This window comes from Mustela lutreola, chromosome 10 (genome assembly GCF_030435805.1).
Source record: "Mustela lutreola isolate mMusLut2 chromosome 10, mMusLut2.pri, whole genome shotgun sequence".
Taxonomy (NCBI): Eukaryota; Metazoa; Chordata; class Mammalia; order Carnivora; family Mustelidae; genus Mustela; species Mustela lutreola.
This window is the reverse complement of record NC_081299.1, coordinates 79,811,576-79,836,266: the sequence shown is the minus strand read 5'-3', so window position 1 is coordinate 79,836,266 and position 24,691 is coordinate 79,811,576. Positions and strand designations below refer to the sequence as shown.

At 38.3% G+C, this 24,691-nt stretch overlaps 1 protein-coding gene across 1 annotated transcript; it reads left to right on the top strand.

The window, feature by feature from the left end:
• Positions 1-3,401: 3,401 nt before the first annotated feature.
• On the top strand, positions 3,402-23,703 carry DNTTIP2 (deoxynucleotidyltransferase terminal interacting protein 2). Its single transcript, XM_059135700.1, has 7 exons — positions 3,402-3,548; positions 4,733-6,378; positions 8,036-8,174; positions 10,220-10,315; positions 12,052-12,216; positions 13,921-14,030; positions 22,599-23,703. The coding sequence occupies exons 1-7, from the start codon at positions 3,480-3,482 to the stop codon at positions 22,690-22,692; spliced, it is 2,319 nt and encodes a 772-aa protein (XP_058991683.1). The 5' UTR covers positions 3,402-3,479; the 3' UTR covers positions 22,693-23,703.
• The last annotated feature ends 988 nt before the right edge of the window (positions 23,704-24,691 follow it).

Below are 24,691 nucleotides of genomic sequence, written 5' to 3'. Positions count from 1 at the left end.
CAGATAAGAGGGTGCAAGATGGAAGCCAGCTTTTTTGGCAACCTAATCATGAAAGAGATACTCATCGCTTTTGACATTCTTTATCACCTGGTCAAGCCCCCACTCTAGGGTTTGAAACAGTGATGGGATCACTGGGGACCATCTTACATGCCAAATTTTAATGTTTTACATGTAATAATGCAGAATAACTAAAAGTTTTATTTTTAGAAGGTTCATGAACTAAAACTCTCACCTTTCGTTAATGCCTGAAATTTCAGGGAGAGTCAACCCTTCGGTTTAAGGGTTTAATTAGTAAAATACTGGGGCGCCTGGGTGGCTCAGTGGGTTAAGCCGCTGCCTTCGGCTCAGGTCATGATCTCAGGGTCCTGGGATCGAGTCCCGCATTGGGCTCTCTGCTTGGCAGGGAGCCTGCTTCTCTCTCTCTCTCTCTCTCTGCCTGCCTCTCTGCCTGCTTGTGGTCTTTCTCTGTCAAATAAATAAATAAATAAAATCATTAAAAAAAAATAATAATTAGTAAAATACTGACTATCAAGGGAGAGTTTCCCTTTGGGCCTGAGTGATAACTCCTGTATTTTCATACTATATTTACCTAAAATTGGGTATTTGTCCTAAATCCATAATGGGTAAGGAGGGTGGCAAAAAGATAGAAACGGAAACAGGGCAGACCTGGTAAACCCACATAAAACAAAAACAGAACACATTGCAGTTTTGCCTATTATCAGCCAACCTGTTGATACTAGACCAGTTCAGTCTTCTCAGATTATGAATATGTACTGACATTTTAATTTTCGTATTTTGTTTCTTAATCTTGTTAGATTGTAATGTTTGGGAGTTTTGTTTAAAGTGGCCATGCTTGGGAGTGAATATTACACATTGATTTTCTAAAATTCTCCAATTTTCTATACCCACTCCTGTGATCTTAATTTCATTTCCATGCATTTGCTGATATGGAAGTTGCTATATAGTTAATGAGTTAATGCATATAACTCCAGTAGTTTCACTTTCCTTCCTCTACAGCAGTTCTACCTTCTTGTGAAATCTAGCCTGTTTTATGTTCTTCTTACATAGTCTCATTGCTACGTGGCCATACTAAAATTTCTTCGTTGAGGTGCCTGGGTGGCTCAATCAGTTAAGTATCTGCCTTTGGCTCAGATCATGATCTCAGAGTCCTGGGACTGAGTCCCACGTTAAGCAGGGAGCCTTTCTCCCTCCCCTCTGCCTCTCCTTGCTACTCATGCTCTCTCTCTCTCTTGCTCTCTCTCAAATATATAATCTTTAAAAAAAAAAAAAATTTCCTTCTTTTTGTTCCTTACCACATTCCCCACAAGGGTCAATCTAAACCTTTTCCATTCCTCTAAGCAGATGAAACTTCTATCTATGGAGAAGATTGAGGTTATCCATCCAAAAGCCCTTCTTTTCTTCCCCCCACTTTACTTTCCTTGCATTCACATTCTCTCCTTCATATATTAACTCTTCCCTCCTGACACAAAGGAGCATTCTTCTCTGGCTAACTCCATCTCTATTTTTTTATTCCATTCTTCAGTTAGATTTGGCTCAGCTGCAATAACAGAAAATCCCCCAAATAACAGGGACTTTAAAAACATGGGTGTGGGGGCGCCTGGGTGGCTCAGTGGGTTAAGCCACTGCCTTCGGCTCAGGTCATGATCTCGGGGTCCTGAGATGGAGTCCCGCATCGGGCTCCCTGCCGAGCAGGGAGCCTGCTTCCCTCTCTCTCTCTCTCTGCCTGCCTCTCCATCTACTTGTGATTTCTGTCAAATAAATAAAATCTTTTAAAAAATAAAAAATAAAAACATGGGTGTGATTTTTAATCACTAAATTCTACACCTGAAATTAATATTATACTGTATGTTAGCTAACTGGAATTTAAATAAAAACTTGAAGGGGGGTAAACAGGTGTTTAAGGTGAAACAGATCCAGAAGTGGGCTGTTGAGAATAGGGCAGCTCCATCAGTTGTCAGGGACTCATGTTTTCTTTCTCACTGCTCTGCCATCCTTAAAGTGTGGCCCCTCTCTTCATTGCACAAACTTGCTGCTTGTAACCTGAGAATACAGCTTTCCAGGGGAAAAAAATGAAGTTAAAGAAAGTAGGGAGGGGCGCCTGGGTGGCTCAGTGGGTTAAGCCTCTGCCTTTGGCTCAGGTCAGATCTCAGGGTACTGGGATGGAGTCCTGCATCTGGCTCTCTGCTCAGCAGGGAGCCTGCTTCCTCCTCTCTCTCTCTGCCTGCCTCTCTGCCTACTTCTGATCTCTGTCAAATAAGTAAATCTTAAAAAAAGCAAGCAAGCAAGCAGGGAGGACCTCCTCTTTCCCTATGTCCCTAAAGAGCTACACAACAATTTATACTAACTGGCCAAAATTTAGTCAGCCCCATTTGGCTGCAAGGGAAACTATGAAAGGACCTATTTAGTTGGATGGCCATGTGTCCAATGAAAAATCTGTTTTGTGACGATAAGAAAAAAAAAAATTGGTTTTCTGTTATATAGATTTGGTGAAGGAAGAACTCATCCTTTCTCACCTCTAAGAATATCCCTTTCCGCTCCCCTAAAGTATATTCTAATTCGCCATACTTCATCCTAAAAGAATACCAAACATCTCTTGATTCTGGTCATTCTCTTCACTGCAAGAATAACAACAAAATTTTATCGCTCTCCTTTAAAATTTAACATTTCTTGGGACGCCTGGATGGCTCAGTTGGTTAAGCAGCTGCCTTCAAAGGCACAGGTCATGATTCCAGGGATCCAGTCCCACATCGGGCTCCTTGCTTGGCAGGGAGCCTGCTTCTCCCTCTGCCTCTGCCTGCCACTCTGTCTGCCTGCGCTCACTCTCGCTCCTCTCTCTCTCTGACAAATAAATAAATAAATAAAATCTTTTTTTAAAAATAAAAATTAACATTTCTTTTCCGCTTATTTCTGATCCGTAACCATCACCTTTAGATAGCTTCCTTGTCTCTGAGTTTCTGTAACGTTTAACAAATACATCTTTACCCAAACCGAGTCTTTCGAGTTTATTAACAAAATAATAATATTTAATTTCACGAATAAGACAAGAGTACATCGTTACCCAAAAAAAAAAAAAAAAAAAAGTGTTATAAATAATGGAAACGCCTCCTTCAGTCACACCCATGACTACATTAAGACCAAATACATGAGAGAATGGTTAAAGTTGGAAAGAAGATGCTATTTTCCTATTGGTTTGTGTGAAACTGGGACGAGGGCCCTCCATCACTGCGGGCCCGCCGCCCTCACGACTCTCCCTCCCTGCCAGAGCCGGTGCATCTGACTTTCCAGGGCACTGGAGGGAAGACTAGAAACCGTGGCCTTGGGAATCCCAAAGGCCGGAGGCCGCAACGAGATTCTCGTTAGTTCCGGGATCCTCGCTGAAACTGCGAGCGAGACGCTTATTTGACGCATTTCCGGGGCGCCGGAACAGAGGCAGGCCGGGGTGGCCGCGAGCAGGGAGCATGGTGGTGACCAGGTCCGGGAGGCCTCAGGCCACGGTCCAAGCGTTGGCTGAAAACTCCCAGCGGAAGGTAGGAGATCGCAGGGCGGCCTCATTTCTGCCGCTGCTTCTTCACAGAGCGGCGCTTATTTAGGGTGGTAGGGCGGCGGGAAGGGCCCGAACTTGTTGCGCGCGCTGCGGTGTCGCACCCAGTGCTAACCCCGTAGCTTCCTCTTCGGTCCTCGCTACGGTTGTTTAAGACAGTCCTTAGCCTGAGGGCGCCTGGGGGACTCAGTGGGTTAAAGCCTCTGCCTTCGGCTCGGGTCATGATCCCGGGGTCCTGAGATCGAGACCCTCATTGGGCTCTCTGCTCGGCGGGGAGCCTGCTTTCCCTCTCACCTCCTCTCACCCCCCGCCTCTCTGCCTACTTGTCAAATAAATAAATAAAATCTTCAAAAAAAAACACAAAAACAAAAAAACAGCCCTTAACTTGGAACAGAGAGGTCAAGTAACTTGCTCTGGGTAGTTCTTTGTAATGGCAGATGCACAGCTGAGGCCTTCTAACCTGTTAAAACCGTACGAAGGAGGTTTAATTTCGGCTACCAAGTGTGAGTCTTAATTATAATTAGCAGGATTAGAGAGAAGGTTACCGTTGTCAGGTGGGGAGCTGGTAGTGGCCCCACAGCACTTTATTCTGGAGTGAGGAAGGCTGCAGTGATGCCTCCTGGTGACTATCAGTAGCTATAGACGTCTGTTGGCTCTGATTCTGCGACAGAGGGAATAAAACGTGAATTCATTTATGTATGTAAAGGTAAGGGCAGCGATTGATTCCGTTGGTGTGTTCCTAAACACATCTGTGCCTAGAGTTAATACTTCCTTTCTTATCTCTTCCCCTGACTGCGTCTCAGTATGTAGGTCCACCTAGCGTATTTGGTATGTGATACTTCCGGGCAGAAATTTTCTTTTCAGTTAGTTGTTTTGCTCCCTAAAATTATATCTATGTCTTGGGCGTGGCTAGTGGGGCAGGTCCTGCAAATGCACAGTCAGATCCAGTATCTTTTTTGTTTTTATTGTTAAAAATCATGAGTAATGGGTGGTTGTGAGGCAGGGCCTTGCAAATCTAGTGTTAGATCCAGTATTTAGTGTTCAAGTTTTGTTTTTTTCCTTTTAAATGGGTGCTGGTGAGTTGTTTAGTACCCTCTTAAAATGTGTTCATGAGAGGAGTGCCTTAATTTCAGTCCTGCCTAAATCACAGTGTGTTTATTCTGCTTACAGAATTCTGCTAAAAGAATTCATGCACATCCAAAAAGCAGAAAGGAATGTCTACCTGTTGACCCAACTACTACTGAATCACAAACCACTAGGAAACAAAGTCCAGTCTCTAGAACTCCTAAAACCAGAGAGAGAAAGAGTGGAACTACAGTCTCATTATCTGAAATGAACAAACCATCTGTTGATGGAGAGACCTCTGAAGCAGAGTCCAATTGTTCTTCTGTGTATGAGTGCCAGGATTCCATTTTAAGAGTAACTAGGAGGCGACAGATCTTAGTTCCATGTACCCCAGTGTCCAGTGTTCGAAAAAGGCTTAAAATAACTCCAGTAAATGAGTCTCATATTGAAGAAGACGATGGTGACTCTGAAGCTGAATCACATGTTTCAGGTATTTCTAGAATTGTGCCACCTGCAATAACTACAAATACCAGACGAAGTAAGGCTAAATCTGTAAGAGACCCAAGCCAAGAATTATATGAAGAAGCTATTTCTGATGCTGAGGCATCGTACTCAGACATTTCTTCATTGTCTGGAGTTGCAACTATGAGAACGAGAAGTATGCAGAAGAAATTACACACACAAACTGAGGAGAAAGATACTGATATTGCACCAGAAAATGAAAAGCGAATCATAAATACAACTATGAATTCAGAGGATTCAGATACCAGACAAACACCTTGTTTACCAGTGAGATCTCTTTCTCAGATAAATAAGCCAAATTTCTGTAAAAATGAAATGTGTAAAGACTTCGATGATGATTCCTTCCGCAAAAATTCAGAAAAAAAACGAACAGTGCAAAAACGCCAATGTTTTAATATAAGAGAGAAGGAAAAGGCCAATGTTGCACCTCTCAAAGAAATTACAAAGCAGAATTGTAAGAATTTAGATGAAGAACCCAAGGGAATAGTAGATGAGGAAAAAGAAGTAAGTAAGAAAAATTCTCAGTTGGAGAGCCTTTCTGAACCTCAGGACACTGGCATTCAGCTGTCTGTTTCTCAAAGGCATTCAACCCCCCGAAATAATAAGACCACGTCAGAGTCCTCAAATCTGAACTGTGAGGCTGTAATAAAATCATTAGCTCAAACATTTGCAGTGGTAGAAGTGGACAGATGGAATGAAGAGAGAAAGAGCACCATAAAAACAAGTGACTTGACAGAATTTGGTGATGGTGGTAGTGATGAAGAAGAGTGCACCGTTACAGGTATCAGCGAAGATAGGAATGAAGGAAGGGACGTAGATTCTGAGTGTGCAAACAGACTATTGAAGTCTGAGCTCCACACATCGCTGGACAAAGATGATTCTGTTCTGTTAGTTCTCAGCAGTGACGAAAGCCAGCAGTCTGAAGATAGTGAGAATGAAGAGGACACTGTGTGTTTTGTCGAAAATAATGGTCAAAAGGAGTCTTTACATGGAGAATCAGAAAATATGTCATGTGACCATGCATTGTTTGTAATTGACAAAACTCCTGGATTGAGTACTGATAAACATTTTTACTTGGATGGGGGAGACAAAGCAAGTGAAGTTGCCACTGAGGAAAAAAAAGAGGAGGAAGAGGATGAAAAAAGTGAAGAATCATCAGACCATGACACAAACAAAGATAGTGAGTTTAGTGATGAAGATGACTTCCTAAATAGCACAAAGTCTAAACTGTAAGTTTTGCCTTTATTTTTATTAAAAACTTTTAAGTTTAAAGTTTTAAAACTTTTATAGTTTTAAGTTTAAAGTTTTAAAACTTTTAAAGTTTTAAAAGTTTTTGACACATATTTCAAGTGGCTGATTATCGTAAAAATATAAAATATTAGAGAACATGGAAATTGGGGCGCCTGGGTGGCTCCGTGGGTTAAGCCTCTGCCTTCAGCTCAGGTCATGATCTCGGGGTCCTGGGATCAAGCCCCGTATAGGACTCTCTGCTCAGCAGGGAGCCTGCTTTCTCCTCTCTTTCTCCCTGCCCCTCTGCCTACTTGTGATCTCTCTCTGTCAAATAAATAAAATCTTAAAAAAAAGAAAACATGGAAATTGAGAAAACTACTGCCTCACGTTCTTTATGGAAGAACTCTTTTATCCAGCATATCCCTAATCTGTGGGTGCCTTTGTTAGTCATATTTCTCCCACCAGTGATCTATTCAAAATCATCTGTTAAGATTTTCCTGCATGATTGTTAAGGGCAACATAAAAGGGAAGGAAAGGAACTTTTATCTTTTCTCTATGCTAATTATAGAGTTGAAAAATAGGGAAAAGGTGGAGAAAAATAATCACCTATAATCCTGTCTAGCACCCATTAAAAAATACTGACTTTGGGACTGTTTTTTTAGTTTCTTTTTTTCTGTTTTCAATTTGTTTTTCTTAGGCACAGGGCTCTGGTGGCTCTGTACCTAGTGGAAATACGTCCTTGGCAAGAGTCTATACATTTAACAAATGAGCAGTTTTCACTCGAAGCCAGTGAAATAAATCTCTGAGGCCAGCCTCAAGCATACTTATTTTTTAAAAGGCACACTGTTTCCCAGGATAATTCTAATGTATCTTTTTAGGGTTGAGAATCACTGCTAAACCACTGCAGTAGAATGATTTCACTTTCCGGTAGAGACTGATCAAAACTTTAAACTGCTCAGTTTAAATAAATAATTAGGGAAGAAGGTAACTATATTTGCTTATAAAAAGGACCTTCCAGTAATATAAAAGTAGAAATTCTTACTATATAAATGTAACAGGAGCCCAGACCCAACTGGTTTGGTAGATGTGGGGTATGACTTCTGTATTTTTTAAAATCTCCAGTGAGAAATAGAGATGTTCACTGCTGTTTAAAACTCACTGATTTAGAAGCACTACCAAATACCCTTATTCATCCAGAAAACATTCTAAGCTTAGATAACTGGGAAGTTCAGAACCTGTCTTTCTCATTGGTTTTAGAGATAGAGGTTATGTATGTTTGTTGACTCAACACCTGTATATGAAGTTGAGCTGAATTGCCAGATGTATCTCCTCTTCTCTGCAGTTCTTTTCTTTATGAAGTCTGCTGACATATAGTCTTAATCCTCTTTAAGTTAATCTGAGGAATAAATTTTGATGTGTTCCCAAAAAACTTACTCATTATTTATCCTGGAATTTTCTTCTAAATGATTTTATTAGATTTAAAACATGTGTTTCAGGTTTTCAGAAACTCCATTGTAAAAATAAGATTTCCTTTTTTTTTTTTTTTGTCATTGGCAGTAAAAGGGTAGAAGAAAAAAGTGATTTTTAAAAAGAACAGTCTCACTTGCTTCCATTTTGATGTGATTACTTGATCTTTAAGTGATCATTCTCTTTCAGTCTGAAGTTGACAAGCAGCAGCATAGACCCTGGTATGAGTATCAAGCAGTTGGGTGGCTTGTATATTAATTTCAATGCGGACAAACTACAGTCGAAGAAGAGAACCCTGACGCAGATCAAGGAGAAAAAGAAAAATGAGGTAAGTTACATACAGTGTCATGTTGGGTTTTCATAGAACTAACCAATCACTTCTAGACATGATTAGTTCTTGGTAACGGACTAATTTTCCTGCAGTGAAACCATGTTAACCTGCTGTGCTCCTCTTTTCCTCTCAAAGTCCTAGCTATAAAAGATAAAATTGAAAAATAATTAATACAGGGTCAGCATTCCTCTTGCACCTACCAGTTATCCTAGGGGATGTGTTTTCTTCTTTTCTTGCTTCATTTTTAGTTCATAACAGTTCTGGATGCTGTTAAAAATCTGAAAACTGTGGGTGCTGCCCCCCCCCAACTAGGAAAAATACACATGTGCATATATGCATAAAATTGTACATACAATTTCAGAAGGGAATTACAGGGTAGGTAACCTCATCCAAACCCTCAGCTTAAGTCACGTGGCATGACTTCCCCAAATCTGTATTCTCTAGCCTTAACTGTGCCTCCAGGTCTTCAAATTCTCTTGTGCCTGTTGACTGTTTATTGAGATGTGCTCAGCCACTTGACCTCCCTAATTGCCCTCGTTCACTTCCCTGCCTGAACCAGCTACTTCTTTAGTATTCTCAGGGCTGGTTAATGATGCCAAACTCTTTTCCTTTTGCAGTCCATCACTGACCTACCTTTCCGTAGAGGCTGATCAAAGCGGAACCAAGCAGATACTGCTGCTTACATACTCTACTGAGTTCCCTCCTTTTCACCCCACTGTCACTGGCTAGTGCGGGGCTTTATTTCTCATCTAGAATTCTGCAGTAGCCTCCTTACTCTTTTCTTCAAGCCATCCTCTATACTTTTGATAGATTTCTATTTTAAAAAACAAAAAAGGTACCTGGCTGGCTCAGTTCGAAGAGCATGTGACTCTTGATCTCTAGGCTGTGAGTTAGAGCCCCAGGTTGGGGATAGATGCTACTTTAAAATGAAACGAAACTCAGACCTGACTATGATATTCTCCTGTTTTTAAGTCCCTCAGAACATTCAAGGTGCTTCTCTTCCTTCAGCTCTGTCCTCTCCACCACCTTCTCTGCACACTTGTGATTATTTCCCTAAGATTCCAAAATATATCACTTCAGGTTTGACAGGTACTGCTAAATTGCCTTGCATTCAGGTAATGTGAAGTCCTACCACAGTTAATCCTTGCTCTTTTTCTTTACATTGTGACCAGCACTGGGTATTATATTTTTGTTTGTTGTTACTGGTGCCTCGTGGCTGTTTTTATTTGCTGTTGATCATCTTTTTGTGTATTTATTAGCTACATGTAAGTGTTCTGTGGAAGATGCCTATACTTTTGGGGGTTCTTTTTCATTTTTAAGTGATGCATTTTTGGAATCTTACAGAAAATAATCACAAGTGTGCAGAGATAATGTTTACAGTTTTCAACAGATAAAGGTTTGGAGACTTAAAACCAAATGTTAGAAGAAGAATGTTAGTGCATAACAGCTATTAAAAAGAATGAAGTTGATCTGTGTATGAATTGATATTGAAAGAAAATCTAAGACTTGAATTGCAAAAAGCAGATTTATCTAGATAGATGTATAAGTTTAATCAAATCTATTTCATTGTACATATTAGTAATAGAGTCTTCTCAGATCAGAAGCTGTTTACCAACATCAAAAGAACTTATTAAAGACTAGTTAGGGTTGTTTGTTTGTTTTCAGAGATTTCAAGAGCCATTATGGTATTTGTTCCTGTTGATTTTATTTTCCAGTTGTTTGGCTGGTTGTAAGCCAATAAATACAGGTTAGACACATTAATGTAAATCTGATACATGCTGATTCAGTTTAGAAAAAGAAATGTAAGATGAAGTTTCCTAAAATAATCTTTTCAGTTTGCCTTCTAAAGCATTTTTATTATGATACAATTTACAAACTTAAGGACCAAAACAACTTTGCAGTGGTATGGTTGTGCATAAAGAGGGTTAATATATTTGGAGTAGTCTTCAGTGTGGGAGATATTTCTCTTTTAAGGCAAAAAATGTTGGAAAAAATTATGATATTCTGATATTATTTTAAAAACCACTTTAATATTTTTACAGCTTTTGCAGAAAACCATTATTACTCCTGATTTTGAAAAAAACTACTGTGTCCCACCATATAGTGAATCAAAGCATCAACTTCAGAAAAAACGCAGAGTAAGTATAGTGACACTCATTATTTAGATTATTGAGGTGCATTTGACTGTATATATTCAGCTTATACAACATAGTTGTATAACATAGTTGTAATTTAAAAATATGTATTTTCAGGGCACCTGATTAGCTCATTTGGTAAAGCATGTGACTTGTAATCTTAGGGTTTTGAGTTCTAGCCCCATGTTGAGTATAGAGATTACTTTAAAAAATAAAATATTTTTTAAATAGTAAAAATAAAGTCTTAAAAAAATACATATTTGTAAAGAAAATGAAGTTCCATAAACACTTTTTTTTTTAGATTTTATTTATTTATTTTAGAGACCGAGTGAGCAAGAGAGGGAACACAAACGGGGGGACTGGGAGAGGGAGAAGCAGGCTTTTTGCAGAGCAGGAAACCTGATGTGTCTCAGTCCCAGGACCCTGAGATCATTACCTGAGCCGAAGTTAGATGCTTAACCAAGTGAGCGACCCAGGTGCCTCCATAACATGTGTTACATAGATTTTCATAAAGTTCACCAAGTGGTGCACATAGAGGACAGCTCCCCACCTACCCTCCGCTGTCTTAAAAATTAGTGACAGCAAGCATATAAGGTCCTTGTCCACACTTGGCTTGTAGTACTTTTCACCAAGAGCTAAGAGCTCTGTTGCAGGCCTTTGTAGGGAGCTTAATGTAGCCACCTAAAAACCTGGGTGTCTGTAGTCTGCCCAGTGAGAGGATAGGAAACTTTTTTTATTTTTTTAAAGTTGGGGGTTGGTTCCGTCTGCCATTTCAAATAGTAATTGTAAAGAAATTATCAAGAGAGTTTGAGGGAAATTGGAAGGTAGTACCCCAGTAATGTATCATCACTAATATGGAGCATGCTGGCACATGATTGACACTCCATATGTTGTATGAATGATTTAAAAGTAAGTAAATAACTTGCTAGGAGTTTCCAAAAAAATAGAGCTTATTTTTAAATTTTATAAATAATACAGATTTCTGGACTTGTTGGAGTGACTTTGAGTCACACTGAATAAAATTATTAATATTCACATATAAACTCCAGAAGTGAAAATGTTTTTATACATTATCTCTTGTGTAGGCTATATTGCCCAATAAAAATTGAAGCTGTATATTGTTCTCCCAGGAAGTCAGCAGTTTTTTGTGGTTTTTTTTTTTTACGATTTTATTTATTTTACTTGAGAGGTATAGAGCACAAGCTGGGGGAGCTTAACTGGCACCTCTGCAAGTCACTACGTAACTTGCTCCTGCAGGTTACTAAGATTAAAAAAAAATTTTTAAGGAGCTCTCATTTATGAAACTGATAATACTATGCCTAATTTAACAAAGAAAACACTGTGATATAGTTTCTTTTATGAAAGTGAATCCGGGGGCACCTGGGTGGCTCAGTGGGTTAAAGCCTCTGCCTTCCGCTTGGGTCATGATCCCAGGGTCCTGGGATCGAGCCCCACATCGGGCTCTCTGCTCAGCGGGAGTCTGCTTCCCCTTCTCTCTGCCTGCCTCTCTGCCTACTTGTGATCTTTGTCTGTCAAATAAATAAATAAAATCTTTTTTTAAAAAAAGAACAGAAAAAGGTGAATCTGGGGACTAATACATTCTGTTAAGTAACCTCATTTGTTTTTAATTCATGAAGTTTTTTGTATATATTAATTTTGAAGGGAATGAGCTATAGTTTATACATTGCTTATTAACGTTAGAATTCTCTGTTTAATTATTTTTGAAATCTGAATTTCAGAAAGAACGACAGAAAACAGCAGGTGATGGCTGGTTTGGTATGAAAGCTCCAGAATTGACAGATGAGTTAAAAAATGATCTCAAAGCACTGAAGATGAGAGCTAGCATGGACCCAAAAAGATTTTATAAGAAAAATGATAGGGATGGCTTCCCCAAGTACTTCCAGGTATGAATAAACAATAATGGCAGTGATGTTCTGTAGATTTTAGTTTGGAAAGCACTGTAGTGTTCCTTCTGTTTACTCTTAACATAGGTGAATATTTATAGTGCACATCTGCTTGGGCTGTATAATAATGAGCAAAACCCAATTCAGACAATCTTTTGGCTACCAGCTTATAATGACATTCCATATAGAGGGAAGGTGCTGCAGATGGTAACTAAGTTTCCAGGTCATACCTCTAAAAGTTTTGGAACCTCTACGTTGGGTATACCATATATGAATAGTAATAGCCTAACAGCAAGAATCCTTACATGATGGAAGAGGAAATAGGGAATCATTTGCACCATACTCTTCTCCAGATACGGGGGCATCCCCAGGCAAATGCTGAAAGTAAGTTAAAAGTTGGTTTCCAAAGTATTTCCAGATGAAAAATTCAGTTGATTCCCCCTCTTGTGGCTGTCGGCTTCATTCTGTTCCTTCTTCTCACTTCTTACTTAATTACTCTAATAGTCATTCACCTCCAGGTCTCCTCCCCTTCTAGTCCATCCTCCACATTGTAGCCAGTTACCTGGCAGTCTGTTCATGATACACCTCTGCTCAGTGATATCATAGGTAACATTCAATGATACCTTCAGTGATTCTTTATGACCCATAGGGTAGAGTCTGTATGGTCTGCACTTAGACCAGCTCCCCAGCTCTTCTGTCACATTGCCCTCTTAAGCTCCAACACACTTGGAGGGAACCTTGACCTCCCTTAGGTAGAGTTGGTCACACTTTTTTTTTTTTTTTAGGGCATCTATAGTGTTTTGCTCAGCATAATAATTATTTTATGCTTTAATCTTTTACTTACTTGTCTGTGGATTTTTCTTAAGACTGTGGGCTCTTGGGACACCTGGGTGGCTCAGTTGGTTGGGCGGCTGCCTTTGGCTCGGGTCATGATCCCGGCGTCCTGGGATCGAGTCCCACATCGGGCTCCTTGCTCCACAGGGAGCCTGCTTCTCCCTCTGACTCTTCCTTCCACTCTGTCTGCCTGTGCTCGCTCTCATTCACTCTCTCTCTGACAAATAAATAAATAAAATCTAAAAAAAAAAAAAAAAAAAATATATATTAAAAAAAAAAGACTGTGGGCTCTTGTGCTTGCTTCGGCAGCACATAAACTAAAATAAGACTGTGGGCTCCTTGCTGGCAGGGACCAGATATTCTTTGTCTTTATTTCCCAAACACTTAGCACAGTACTTGGCACATGATGGACCTGGCACATGGTGGACACCGAATGTTTGAACAGATGCAGAGTGGTTCCTAAGAAAGTTCTGAGAAAGTTCTCACCTAGGAGATCAAATAGGTGTGGAGTAGAGTTTATGTATCAATTTTATTAAATTGGGAAACTAAAAAAAGAATTGATATTCTCTGTCCCACTTTTCTAGTTACACTATTCATCAAGAATTTACTGTCCTGCCTAGCACTAAATTATATAAGAGGATTTTTGGCTTTACTATAAATTCTAATGAAATGTCATTGTAGGAGCCAGTGCCAGTTGAAGAGGTGACTTATTTTTGTTTTAAAAAATGGCAAAACTAACTTTATGTTGGTATCATTTAAGTTGGATTTTTCATTCTTTGCTATAAATATACTTTGTTAGAGCTACCCTGAAATGTGAAAGCAACTTAGCATTCAAGTATTGCATGACTCATTTCTATCAATCGCTCATAGATTGGAACCATTGTTGACAATCCAGCTGACTTCTACCATTCACGAATTCCCAAAAAACAAAGGAAGAGAACTATTGTGGAAGAATTGCTGGCTGATTCTGAGTTCAGAAGGTAAAGGAATTTATGTCTTACTTTGTATTATGTATGTTTTCCTTTAGAATATACATAAACTTTAAATCTTCAGGTAATTTTTAAATGGCTTTAGCACAGTGTCTCAACAGCACTATTTACATTTTGGATGGGATAACTCTTTATTAGGAAGAACTGTCCTCTATGCACTTGAGTGGCTCAGTTAGTTAAGTGCCTGCCTTTGGCTCAGGTCATGATCTCAGGGTCCTGGGATTTAGCCGCGCATCAGGCTCTCTGCTCAGCAGAAAGTCTGCTTCTCTCTCTCCCTCTGCCTGCTGCTCTGCCTGCTTGTGCTCTGGCTCTCTGTCAAATAAATAAATTAAATCTTTTTTTTAAAAAATGACTGCTGACATTTCTAGATGTCCCCTGAGGGGCATAAGCATTCTCAGTTTAGAACCGCTGCTTTAGATGGAAGCTTGAAAACATTTGACTGACTAGAGGAGAATGAGCCTGCAAAGGAGACTAGGAAAGAGTGGCTAAGAGGCTATTAAGAAAACCAGGATGACTAATATCACAGAAGTCAAGGAAGGAGAATGTTTTGAGCAGATACAAACAAACTAGAGGGAGTAATTAAGAGGAATAAATGCTGCTGAGAGATCAAACTGGGTGATGGGCATTAAGGAGGGCAGGTGACGTAATGAGTACTGGGTATTACATACAACTGACGCATCACTAAGCTCTACCTCTGAAACTAGTTATACATACTATGTTAATTGATTGAATTTAAATAAAATTAAATTTTAAAAAAGAAAACTAAAACTTTGGATATACATGGAGGTCAAAACATTCTTGCCAGGAGCGATGAGGAGGAAACCAGACTAGAGAGGATTGGAGAGTTAGTTGAAAATTAAGAAATGGAGACAATTCTTTGAAGTTTGAGAAGAGGGGTGCCTGGGTGGCTCAGTGGGTTAAAGCCTCTGCCTTCGGCTCAGGTCATGATCCCAGGGTCCTGGGTTCGAGCTCTGCATCGGGCTCTCTGCTTGGTGGGGAGCCTGCTTCCCTTCTCTCTCTGCCTGCCTCTCTGCCTACTTGTGATCTCTGTGAAATGAACAAATAAAATCTTTAAAAAAAAAAAAAGAAAAAAGAAAAGAAATGAAGTTTGAGAAGAGGGAGAGGGGCAAGGCTAGTAGTAGTGGGTGTGGAGTTAGAGGATTTTTTTTTTTTTTAAGATGGGAGCATTTAGGAATATGTTTAAATGTCCTTGAAGCAGGTATGTATATATTACAGGAGATTTAAAAGCATGCTTCATATAGAAACCCTTGTGGAACTTTGAGATTAGTTTAATAGCAAAAATGAAAAGATTATAAAGGTTTTAAAAACTTTGTCAGCATGGAAAACAAATTTAACACAAATGTTATGTAAGCTATTTATAATTAGTATGGGCAATGGTAAAAATTTTAGAAATAAGCAATCTTCTTTCCTTACTTATTACTCTTTCCTTGGAAATCTCATCCCCTACAGGGCTTTAATTATAATCGATATACTCTTGGCTTCGAAATGCAGTCTGTCTAATCCAGATTGCTCCTCAGTCTAGACCCACATATCCAGCTGCTGCACCCTTCCAGTACAAGCTAGTCCTGTCCCAGTGCTCTGTATCTCATGACTAAATAGTATCACTAACCACCCATTACCAAGTACTTAACACCTCCTCCTCTAGTCCACATTCATTCTGTCAGTCTCTCCTATTTTCCTGTCTCAAGCCTGTTTTATTCTCCATCCCTACACAGGCATGGTGCAAGCTGAGTAAGTTTTTGTTTACTAAGTGTTAACCGTATGTTCTGGTTAAAAATGGACCTGTATTCTGTAATCTTGAGGATAGTAGTCTCAGAAATCACAGCAGTGCTGATAGTGCTTTCACTAAAAAATAATGATGTGAGGAAGTTGGGGGTGTAAACTATAAATTTCGTAGAATGAGACTCGTAAAATTGTGAATTAGAGGTAGTGTTCTTAGTTCATTGTTCCCATACTTCAGTCACTGAGTATCATTTTCACAGTGTTTGCATTATGTGTGTGCTGCCTGCTTTATTTTAAAAAGAAACTTTATATTGCCTACTGTAAATGGTTTGTTGGCTTACAATTTTTATAATGTGCATGAAGATAAATACATTGCTTAAAGTGAATATTGTCTGTCACCTAAATTTATGTATCAGACTGTGAAACACTCTACTAGCCCATCTCCTTGCAATGTTTTAATTCCTTCTACAACATTCTCTTTAAGAGGTTTCTGGCTTCTGAACAAACACTTTGGGATAAATTCAGTAAACATACTAATGTGTCCTGTGTTCATGAGTAGGAATGCCTTGGAACAGAAGAAGTAAGTGTAATATACAGGAGAAAACGCGATTTTCTGTGTTGTATGTGGTTTTTGGTTTTGTTTGTTGGGGTATAGTTGACTTACAGTGTTTCATTAGTTGCGGGTATGCAACGTGATTCGACAATTCTCTACATTATAAAATGCTCACTACTACAAGCGTAGTCACCATCTGTTACCATACAGTGTTGTTGTAATATTATTGACGGTGTTGTGTATCCTGTGTTTTTTGTCTCCATGACTTATTTTATATATCTGGAAGTTTGTACCTCTTTATTCCCTTCATCTGTTTCACCCAGCCCCCACCTCTGGCAACTACCAGTTTATTCTCGGTCTCTCCATACTGTTTTGGCACAACCATTGTGGTTCCCACCAACAAAAGAATAAGGGTTCCTTTTTCTCCACATCCTCACTAACACTTGTTACTACTTTTGATACTAGGCATTCTAACTATTTAAGAGTCTGTTTTTTGTTCATCTGCTTTTTAGATTCCATTTATAAGTGAAATCATATTGTCTTTCTCTGTGTGACTTACTTCACTTAATATCCTCTAGGTCCATCCATGTTGCCCTGAATAGCAAGATTATATGGCTCAGTAATATTCCAGTGTGTGTCTGTGTCTGTCTGTCTGTATATGTCTGTCTCACATCATCTTTATTCATTCATCTAATGATGGGACACTTGGCACTTGGGTTGTTTCTAAATCTTGGCTATTGTAAATAATGCTGGAGTGCATGTATCTTTTTGAGTTAGTGTTTTTGATTTATTGGGGTAAATACCAGGTAGTGGAATTACTAAGTCATAGTGTATTTTTGGGTATTTTTGTTATTGATTTTTTGAGGAACCTCCATACTGTTTTCAACAGTGGGTACACCAATTTACTTTCCTACAAAGAGTACATGAAAGTTCCCAACTTTTCTCCAAATCCTTGCCAACATTTGTTACTACTTGTATTTTTGATACCAGCCATTCTGACTGGTATGATGTGATGTAGCACTGTAATTTTGATTTGCATTTGCCTTGTGATTAGTGATGTGGAACATCTTTTCATGTGTGTGTTGCCCTTTTCTGTATGTCCCTGGGGAAATACTCAGGCCCACTATTTTTTAATCAAACTGTTTGGGGGGGTGGTTTGTTTTGTTTTGTTTTGTTTTGTTTGATGTGAGTTGTGTAAGTTACTTATATATTTTGGATAGTAACTCCTTATCAGATTATCATTTGCAAATAAATCTTCTCCCATTCAGTGGGTTGCCTTTTTGTTTTATTGGTTTCCTTTGCTCTGCAAAAACTCTTTTTTGCAAGTAGTGTAGTCCCACTTGTTTATTTTTACTTTTGTTTCCCTTTCTTGGAGAGACATACCTATCAATATTTTGCTAAGACTTACATCCCAAGAGATTGGTGCCTATGTTTTCTTTTAGGAGTTTTACTGTTTTAGGTCTCACATTTAGGTCTTTAATCCATTTTGATTTTTGCATATGGTGTAAGAAAGTGGTCCAGTTTCATTCCTTTGCATGTAGCTATCGTGTTTTTCCAACACCATTTATTAAAGACTATTTTTCTCCATTGTATATTCTTGCCTCCATTGTCATAGATTAATTGACCATATAAGCGTGTGTTTCTTTCTGGGCTCTCTTCTGTTCCACTTACCTGTTTTTATATCAGTACCTTACTGTTTTGATTACTATAGCTTTGTAGTATATCTTGAAATCTGGGATTGTGATACCTCCAGCTTTGTTATTCTTTCTTAAGATTGCTTTGGCTATTTGAGGTCTTTTATGGTTTTGTATAAATTTTAGGATTATTTGTTCTAGCTCTATAAAAAATGATATTGTGATATTTTGTTAGGAATTGCATAGAATCTCTATATTGCATTGGGTACTATGGACATTTTAAGAGTATTAATCCTTCCAATCCATGAGCTTGATATCTTTCCATTTGTATGTGTTGTCTTCAATTTTTTTTCATCACTGTCTTACAGCTATCAGTGTACAGGTCTTTCAGTCTCCTTAGTTAAATTTATTCCTAGGTATTTTATTTTTTTCTGATACAGTTGTAAATGGATTGTTTTCTTAACTTCTCTGCTACTTTGTATAGTGTATAGTGTATAAAAACACAGCATATCTGTATATGAGTTTTGTATCCTGCAGCTTAACTGAATTCATTTATTCTGATACAGTTTTTGGCAGGGTCTTCCGGGTTTTCTCTATGTAGTGTCATGTCATCTGTAAATAGTGACAGTTTTACTTCTTCCCAATTTGGATGTCATTTATTTTTATTTAATTGCTGCATCTAGGACTTCTGGTACTGTATTGAGTAAAAGCAGTGAGAATGGACATCCTCGTTTTGTTCTTAATCTTAGAGGGAAACCTATTGGTTTTTCACCATTATGACGTTAGTTGTTTATTTTTCCTATATGGCCTTTACTGTGTTGAGGTATGTTTCCTCTAAACCCACTTTGTTGAGAATTTTTAAATCATGAATGGATGTTGTACTTGGAGTTTTTCTTTAAAGGGGGTGGCGCAGAGGGAGAGAAAGAAAGAATCCTAAGCAGGCTTCATGCCCAGCAAGGAGCCCAACACAGGGCTTGGTCTCACTACCCTATGATCATGACCTGAGACAAAGAGTCCAACGCTTAACCAACTGAGCCACCCAGGCACCCCAACAAATGTTTTTTTGATTTGTGGTTGGGTTTTTTGTTTTGTTTTGTTTTGAGATGATCATAGGGTTTTATTCTTTTTCTTGTCAGTGTACATTGATTTGCAAATATTGTACTGCTCTTGCATGTGTAGATTAAATCCCACTTATCATGGTAAATTATGTTTTCAATGTATTGTTGGTTTGCTGATATTCTTTTTTTTTTTTTTAAGATTTTATTTATTTATTTGACAGATAGAGATCACAAGTAGATAGAATGGCCAGCCGAGAGAGAAGGAAGCAGGCTCCCTGATGAACAGAGAGCTTGATGTGGGGCTCCATCCCAGGACCCTGGGTGGGATCATGACCTGAGCGGAAGGCAGAGGCTTTAACCCACTGAGCCACCTAGGTGCCCCATGTTTGCTGATATTTTATTGAGGATTTTTGTGCCTGTGTTCATCAGGCATATGACCTGTAGTATTTTTGGTTTTGTTTTTTTGCAGTGTCTTTGGCTTCAGTATTAGAGAAATGCTGGCCTCATAAATGAATTTGGAAGTTTTCCTTCGTTTTCTATTGTTTTGGAGTAGTTTGAAAAGAATAGGTATTAACTCCTCTTTTAAATGTTTGATGGAATTCCGCTATGAATCCATCTGGTCTTGGGGCGCCTGGGTGGCTCAGTGGGTTAAGCCTTAAGCCGCTGCCTTCAGCTCGGGTCATGATCCCATGGTCCTGGGATCGGGCCCCACATCGGGCTCTCTGTTCAGCGGAGAGCCTGCTTCCCCCTCTCTCTCTGCCTGCCTCTCTGCCTACTTGTAATCTCTCTGTCAAATAAATAAATAAAATCTTTTAAAAAAATTAAAAAAATCCATCTGGTCTTGAATTTTGTTGGGAGTCTTTTGATTACTGATTCAGTTTTGTTAATAGTAATAGCTTTCAAATTTTCTATTTCTTCCTGATTTAGTTTTAGAAGATTGTCCATTTCTAGCAACCCATTTTTTTTCTAGGTTGTCCCAATTTGTTGGCATATACTTTTTCATAGTATTCTCTTGTAAATATTTGTATTCCTGTGGCATCTTTTAGTTCTTCATTTCTGATTTTGAGTTCTCTTTTTTCTTGATGAGTCTGGCCTTTTTTTTTTTTTTTTTTGAGTTTTTGTTGTTGATGTTTAAGATTTTATTTATTTATTTGTCAGAGAGAGAACACAAACAGGCAGCATGGCAGGCAGAGGCAGAAAGAGAGGCAGGCTCCCCATTAAGCAAGGAGCCTAATGTGGGACTCGATTCCAGGATCCTGGGATCATGACCTGGGCCGAAGACAGCAGCTTAACTGACTGAGCAACCCAGGCATTCCTGGCTTTTTTGTTTTTTAGTCTCTATTTTATTTCTGCCTTAATCTCACTTTTTCCATCTTTCTACCAACTTTGGGCTTTGTTCTTTTCTAGTTTCTTTAGGTGTAAGGCTAGATTGTTTGAAGTTTTTTTTGTTTATTGAGGTAGGCCTGTATCACTGTAAACTTCTCAGATCCATTTTTGCTACATCCAGAATTGACCGTTTTCATTTTCATTTGTCTTCATGTATTTTTTTTTTGCTTTCCTTTTTGATTTCTTCATTGACCCTTTGGTTGTTTAGTAGTATGTTGTTTAGCTTCCATTTATTTATGTTTTTTTCCTTATAATTTATTTTGTTTCATATCATTCTTTAGAAAAAATGCTTGGTATAATTTCAGTCTTCTTAAATTTATTGAGACTTGTTTTGTGGGCTAGCATGTGGTCTGTCCTGGAAAATGTTCCATGTGCACTTGAAAAAAATATGTATGTATTCTGTTGTTTTTTAATGGAACGTTCTCTTCGTATCTGTTAAGTCCGTCTCATCCAATGTGTCATCAAAAGCCATTGTTTCCTGGTTGATTTCTGTTTGGATGACCCATCTATTGATGTAAATGGGGTGTTAAAGTGCCCTACTGTTGTATTACTGTTTGCTTCTCCCTTCATGTCTGTTAATTTTTGCTTTTTTTAGGTGCTTCTGTGTTGAATGCATAGAAATTTACTGTTATATCCTCGTTTGAATTCTTTATTATATAATGCCATTCTGTGTTTCTTGCTATAGTCTTTGTTTAAAGTCTGCTTTGCCAGATGAAAGTAGTGCTAACTGGCTTTTTTCCCCACTGCATTTGCATGGAATATCTCCTTCACTTTCAGTTTATATGTGTCTTTAAGCTTGAAGCGAACCTCTTGTAGGCACCATATAGATGAGTCTTGTTTTTGATTCAGTCAGTCCCCTGTGTCTTTTGATTGGAGCATTTAGTCTCTTTACATTTAAAATACTTGATGTTAGGTCTGTAGTTACTGCCATTTTAATAGTTTTCTGGTTGTTTTTGTAGTTTTTCTCTGTCATTCTCTTGCTCTCGTCTTTTTGGGTTGATGGCTTTCTTTAGTATTATGTTTGGATTACTCTTTATTTTTTATGTATCTATTATGGTTTTTGATTTGTGGTCACCATTGGATTCATATGTAACATCCCATGTGACAGCAGTCTGTTACTTTGTTGTCACTTAAGTTAGAACACATTTGATTTGGTTTTGTTTCATTTTCAATGTAATCTTAGGTTTGTTAGAATGTGTAAATTATGCTGGGTTCTTGTAGGATTGAGTGAGCTGTTAAATTGTAAAAGGCTTATTAAATAGCTTGTTTTAAAGAGAGTGTCAGCTAATCCTGAGCTTTAGTAATAACAGATTTATATAACACAGTGAAAGTGGTCAGAACAGTTTTATGAAGTTAAAGAATTCTTAATTTTTCCAAATCAAACTACTCGTGAGCCCTTCTTTTGAACATGTGTGGACTACACTTATCAATATTTACCATAATGGCAGTTAAAATTAAGAAACTTTAAAAATATTTGTTGATTCCTTTTTTTTTTTTTATTTATTTTATTTACTTATTTGACAGAGAGAAATCACAAGTAGATGGAGAGGCAGGCTGAAAGAGAGAGAGGAAGAAGCAGGCTCCCTGCCCAGCAGAGAGCCTGATGTGGGACTCGATCCTGGGACCCTGGGATCATGACCTGAGCCGAAGGCAGCGGCTTAACTCACTGAGCCACCCAGGCGCCCCCTGTTGATTCCTTTTAAAATAAAATATCCTGTTACACATTGACATTTTCATGAACAAAACAAAAATGAGTTAGTGCAAATCTCTCTAATATCTAGCTTAAAGATAATTAGAGCCTCATACCTGCTTCTGCATCAGTCTGTTTTTACATTTTCATCCTACAAAAGTCTTTAAAGCATTTGATGTCATCTGGTAACTGGTTATGGTACATGGTCCTCTAGTGGTTGAAAGTCTTCAAAAGCCTCTCTTATAGTTGCCATTTTTTTTCCCTCACTAAACTTCAGGCTCTGTGAGAGTAGGGTTTATGGCTGTCTGGTTTACTACTTAGTCCCCTAACTCCAAATATGGCTCCACATGGTGGAATTTAGTACAAATATGCTAAGATAGTGAAAATGCAAATAATTTTTTGAGATTTAGATGTTACACCACTTCATCACCACCCCTATTAAATTAACTTCTGTTGTCATACTTTAGAACCTAAAAGTTTGGTTTTTCTTTTTAGATATAACCGAAGGAAGTACTCAGAGATCATGGCTGAAAAAGCAGCGAACGCAGCAGGAAAGAAGTTTCGAAAGAAGAAGAAATTTCGCAATTAAGATTCAGCAATCAAGCCACAGTATTTTATATCTCCCTTTATTTACTCAAGATGTTTTGAAAATTAACAAAATCACACAAATTAATATAGACCGGCCCTCTTTGAAAAAAAAGTTGACGTGAGGGAGAATCGACACATATCCCTTGGGGTAAAAGCAGGGGTGTCTACGAAAGACCCACCCATGCTTAGACCTTTTGAGGGAGAAAAAGGAAAACCTCGACCATTTTAAGATGAATACCATTTTTCTAAAGTTTCAGCACTTGGTTATTTAAAGAAAATTGAATTAAAAACATTTAGAAAGTATAGTTTGTTAACATATACAGAATGCTTTAGAATTACATGATCAAAACTAAATAATACTGTAGCACATGCATGCATTTTGTGTGAGTGTGGGTTTTTGTGTGTAGGGGGAGACGGTATTCCAGAAATGCTGTGTGTATGTTTGTGTGTCTGTGTGTGTGTAGATGTAGGTGTAGGTAGAAGGGAGACAGTATACCAGAAATGCCCTTTTCTAAGTTCAGGTCCAGAAAATTGGTGAATCTGGGATACAGAAACCTGCTTGCTGTAAGCATAAAAGTTGTAGTTGAAGCCAGAGTATTTTTGGAAGAAATGTGTGTTAGTATACGACACAAGAAATGAAGCTATATAAAAAGGACTTAAGTAAAGAAGACTTCCTAGAAAGTTTGGGTTAAGGATGGACAAAGCAAGAGAACAGTTATCTTTAGCAGTTGAAATAGGAAAGATTAATTTTATTCAGAGTCAGTGTTGTGCTCCAGGTGAATTAGGCATAAATAAGATAATTTTAACTTGGCCAGAAATAACTTTAAAGTGGCTCAGTTTATTTAATCTCCAATAACAGTGCACATCCTGACTGATCTGTTTGTGGTACCTAAGGAGTATTGGCAGTTTCTCATAACGCATCTTAGTGGGTTCTTCCTTTAATGTCATTGTATATGGAACTTCTATTTTCCCAGCAAACTGCTTGGGATTTCAGTAAATTTAAAATTCTGCATTTTGCATTTATTTTTTGGGATCATAACCAGCCTAATAATAGAACTGACTATGACATTCATAGGTGAAGTTGGGCAAGTATTTATACCTGTTCTCTTACAGAAAAACTTTTATTCCAAGAATATTAAGTTTTGCCTTCTACTGGGTAAAATAAGGACCAGCTATGAAAGAATTAAATACCAAAACAAGAAGTAACAGTTAGTTTACCCTTTACACATTTCTTCCAGAAGGAGTCATTGTTCTCAGAACACTGCTTCAACTCATGCTACTCTGCCATAAGAACGCTCAAAATTGTTCATCATTTGGTATGATCTCTGTACACAGAAAGTTTGAGGACTTTATCCAGTTTTTCTCAGGGTCAAGGTGTGGATCAACTTCTTACCTACCATATGATTTTGGGATGGTTTCTGACTCACTAATGCTACTGTAGGTTGAATTAGTTGGTACCTGAAAACTGCAGCCATGACATATTTCTGATGTTACAGTTCATATTACAAGCAAAACAACATTAGTGATTTATAGTCTTTGCCACACAAAAAGCAGCATTAGTGCTTTCTGGATTAGAAGGCAGTGCTAGGGCGCCTGGGTGGCTCAGTGGTTAAGCCGCTGCCTTCGGCTCAGGTCATGATCTCAGGGTCCTGGGATCGAGTCCCGCATCGGGCTCTCTGCTCAGCGGGGAGCCTGCTTCCTCCTCTCTCTCTCTCTGTCTGCCTCTCTGCCTACTTGTGATTTCTCTCTGTCAAATAAATAAATAAAATCTTTAAAAAAAAAAAAAAAAAAGAAGGCAGTGCTAAGGAAAGAGAACTGAGTCTAAGCACTAAGTCCATCTCTGTCCTTAAGCCACCTTAGGTGTATGTGTTTTGAGTATTTTCTTTTAGTTACATTTTAACACGCTCTCTTTTGTCTCCAAATTCATTTTTAATTTTATTTCATTATATTCATTTTTGTAAGCCACTTAAATAACTTGGAACAAGATAGAGTTTTTAACA